Genomic DNA, 2,594 nt, shown 5'->3' with positions numbered 1-2,594 from the left:
AAGGAAGGAAGAAGTAAAGCAATAAACAGGGATAGGGAGAAGAGCCCTGCAGTGTACATAGATGCCAAAGACTTCTGTTGGGAAGTTCTCTGTCCTGCCACCTAGGAATGAACAAAGCTCAGTTGGAGTCTGAGTCAGAGGTGTCCCCCGAGGAGGATGAGCTGGAGCTGCTGGCGTCTTCATCGCTACTGCTGGAGTCTGAGGAGCTGCTGCTTTCTGCCTTTCCCCCATGTTCCTTCTTTTCTTCAGCTCCCCGTGAGGAATGAGAACAGTCCTCATTTGTCTCTGAAGACGCCCCTGCTGTTTAAAATAGCCCACCGCCTTAGTGCCAAAGCACTAGCTATGCTTTGTGGAGATAATGTATTGGTTAGAGAAGCTTTCATAAGGAATGAGCCCCATTGCTATTGGCCACGAGTTCAATGTTAATAAATAAACACAATATATATTAACTAAGATGTCTTTATTTATTTATTTTTTTTTGTGATTAATCACTATGCTTTCATTACGTTCAATTTGTAACAACACGAGGAACTGCATTAAAGGGTCGCAGCATTAGGAAGGTTGAGACCACTGGTCTAAGGTTTATTTCGACCTCAATTGCTGGCCCCTACCCGGCCTGGCCCTGTTCCGGGCTTGGGAAGGAGGCAACCAACTGATGTGTTTCTCTCGCATCGATTCTTTCTGTCTTTCCCTCTCTCCTCCACTCTCTCTAAACATCAAATATCCTCGGGTGAGGATTAAAAAACCAACAAACAAAGGTGGGTAACCTGGTCAGAAGGTCAAATCTTCAAAGCGCATGCCAGCTCCTCCTCTTAAGGGGTCAGGACTGAATGTTCTCGAGCATCTCCAGGAAGGCCTGCGGGGATGGTGCCTCCACATTCTGGAAGGTGTTCTGGACTCTGCCGAACAGGGCGAAGCCTCTGTCCCGTGGACACATGAACCCGAAGTGGTTCTCATCGAACAGGGTGACGACTCCAGTCCTGTAGTGGACTGAGCCACGTAAGGTAGCAGTGGCCACGCCATAGAAACACATCCTGCATGTTTGGGGGTAGTTCTGGTCCATTGAGCGGAAGCCCTCAGGCAGAAGAAACGGGGCAGGCTGCTCCTCCAAAGCTGCAGCCCCGGACTCCCCGACGCTGGGCTGGGCAGGGCTCTGCCAGCCATGGCCCTCGCTTTCCTCAGTCCCGTCTTCTCGCTGCTGCTGCTGCTGCTGCTCCTGGCGCACCTGCTCGCCAATCTCCTTGACCACGAAGAAGAGCTCATTGTCGTCCCAGAAGATCTCGCCACCTCGCATCTCGATGCGGCGCATGAGGTGGATCTCTAACGTCTGGAATAAGATTCCCGTGATCTCCGTGACCCTGGCATACTTCCCGTGGAAGCTGAGCATGGCAATCATTAGGCCAGAGCGATTGTATCTGCATTGGAAGAGGCCTGGCCTGATGAGGTCTTCCGGGTGGCTGGGCGGGAGGTAGAGGCGGCAGTAGGTCAGGCAGTCATACCTCGGTCTTTCATTCCACATCAGCACCGTCCCCCATTCCTCCCTAAGCTGCGTTGGTAAATCCTTAAGGTGGTCTGTCTTGTTGCACCGGGTGCGGAACCTGTTCTTCCGAATCTGCATGTGGCGGTTGTGGGGCCTGCGGTGGCGGCCTTCCATGCACTCCACCGTGGCTGATTTCTGCTCCGTCAGGCGAATTCTGAACGCGGGCTTGAATTGCATTGGGCCGTCCACATGGGTGTGAAGACAAGGCCTGTACGTCCAACCAGTAATGCATAAGCCGTCCACCGCTACATACAGCAGTGTTTTATAGCCCTCAGTATCTCGCTGCCACAATCCCAAAATGTGTCTGTATGGGTGGAGCAGCTTCGCATAGACTTCTCGGTAAGACGTACCTAGGGTCTCCAGATTCTGCAAGTTTTCACAAACGCCAAACTCCTCCCGGCAGCGCCGTCTCCAGATGCTGTCGGTGTGCAGGATGTGGTGGAATTTGGTGCAGGCCTGGGCCAGGCTGGGCAGGTCGGTGCCGGGGAGCGAGGCGAAGATCTCTACCAGCATCTCCACCGGCAGGTCCTGCAGCGAGCAGTGTGGGGGCGGCCTGGGGCTCGCGATTCCTCCACTCCCCGCACAGCACCATGCGGCGTCCACCTCGAGGTGCTTTTCTGCCGGGTCCGGCTTGCCCTCGGCCGCTGCCGTCTCCGCTGGGCCCTGGGGCTCCTGACGACACCGACATCCCCGCGAAGAGCCCAAGCCGCAGAGGCAAGCGCACTCCTCCATGCCTCCACGCTGAACAGCCACCACAGAGTGGGCTGCTGCCCCTCCGCAGGCTTTTAAGCTGGCTAGGTCTGCCCTAAAGTCCAGCCACGCCCTCCAGGGCCTAGCCACGCCCCCTCAGAGAGGAGCCAATTGTAGGACTTTAAACCCATACCCATTAATAGTCACCTCCCTTTCCCAGTGCCCCCTCCCTGTCCTCCAGCCCTAGCCCCAGGCAGTCACTAATCTGCTTTCTGTAAGGGATATGCCTCCAGGGATATGCCTATGAGGGGGGCAGGGGGAGGGACATTTCACAGAAATGCAGTAAAAAAAAAAAAAAAAAAAA

The 2,594-nt window shown here is 54.7% G+C and overlaps 1 protein-coding gene across 1 annotated transcript; it reads right to left on the bottom strand.

Moving 5' to 3' along the window:
- Positions 1 to 118: 118 nt before the first annotated feature.
- LOC102258619 (F-box only protein 31) lies at positions 119 to 2,448 on the bottom strand. The gene is made up of 3 exons (XM_014542016.1): positions 1,200 to 2,448; positions 904 to 1,034; positions 119 to 249 (listed from the first exon to the last, which is right to left on the bottom strand). The coding sequence occupies exons 1-3, from the start codon at positions 2,270 to 2,272 to the stop codon at positions 119 to 121; spliced, it is 1,335 nt and encodes a 444-aa protein (XP_014397502.1). The 5' UTR covers positions 2,273 to 2,448.
- Positions 2,449 to 2,594: the final 146 nt, after the last annotated feature.

Source organism: Myotis brandtii, unplaced genomic scaffold (assembly GCF_000412655.1).
Source record: "Myotis brandtii unplaced genomic scaffold, ASM41265v1 scaffold29, whole genome shotgun sequence".
NCBI lineage: Eukaryota > Metazoa > Chordata > Mammalia > Chiroptera > Vespertilionidae > Myotis > Myotis brandtii.
This window is presented reverse-complemented; position numbering and strand designations above follow the sequence as displayed.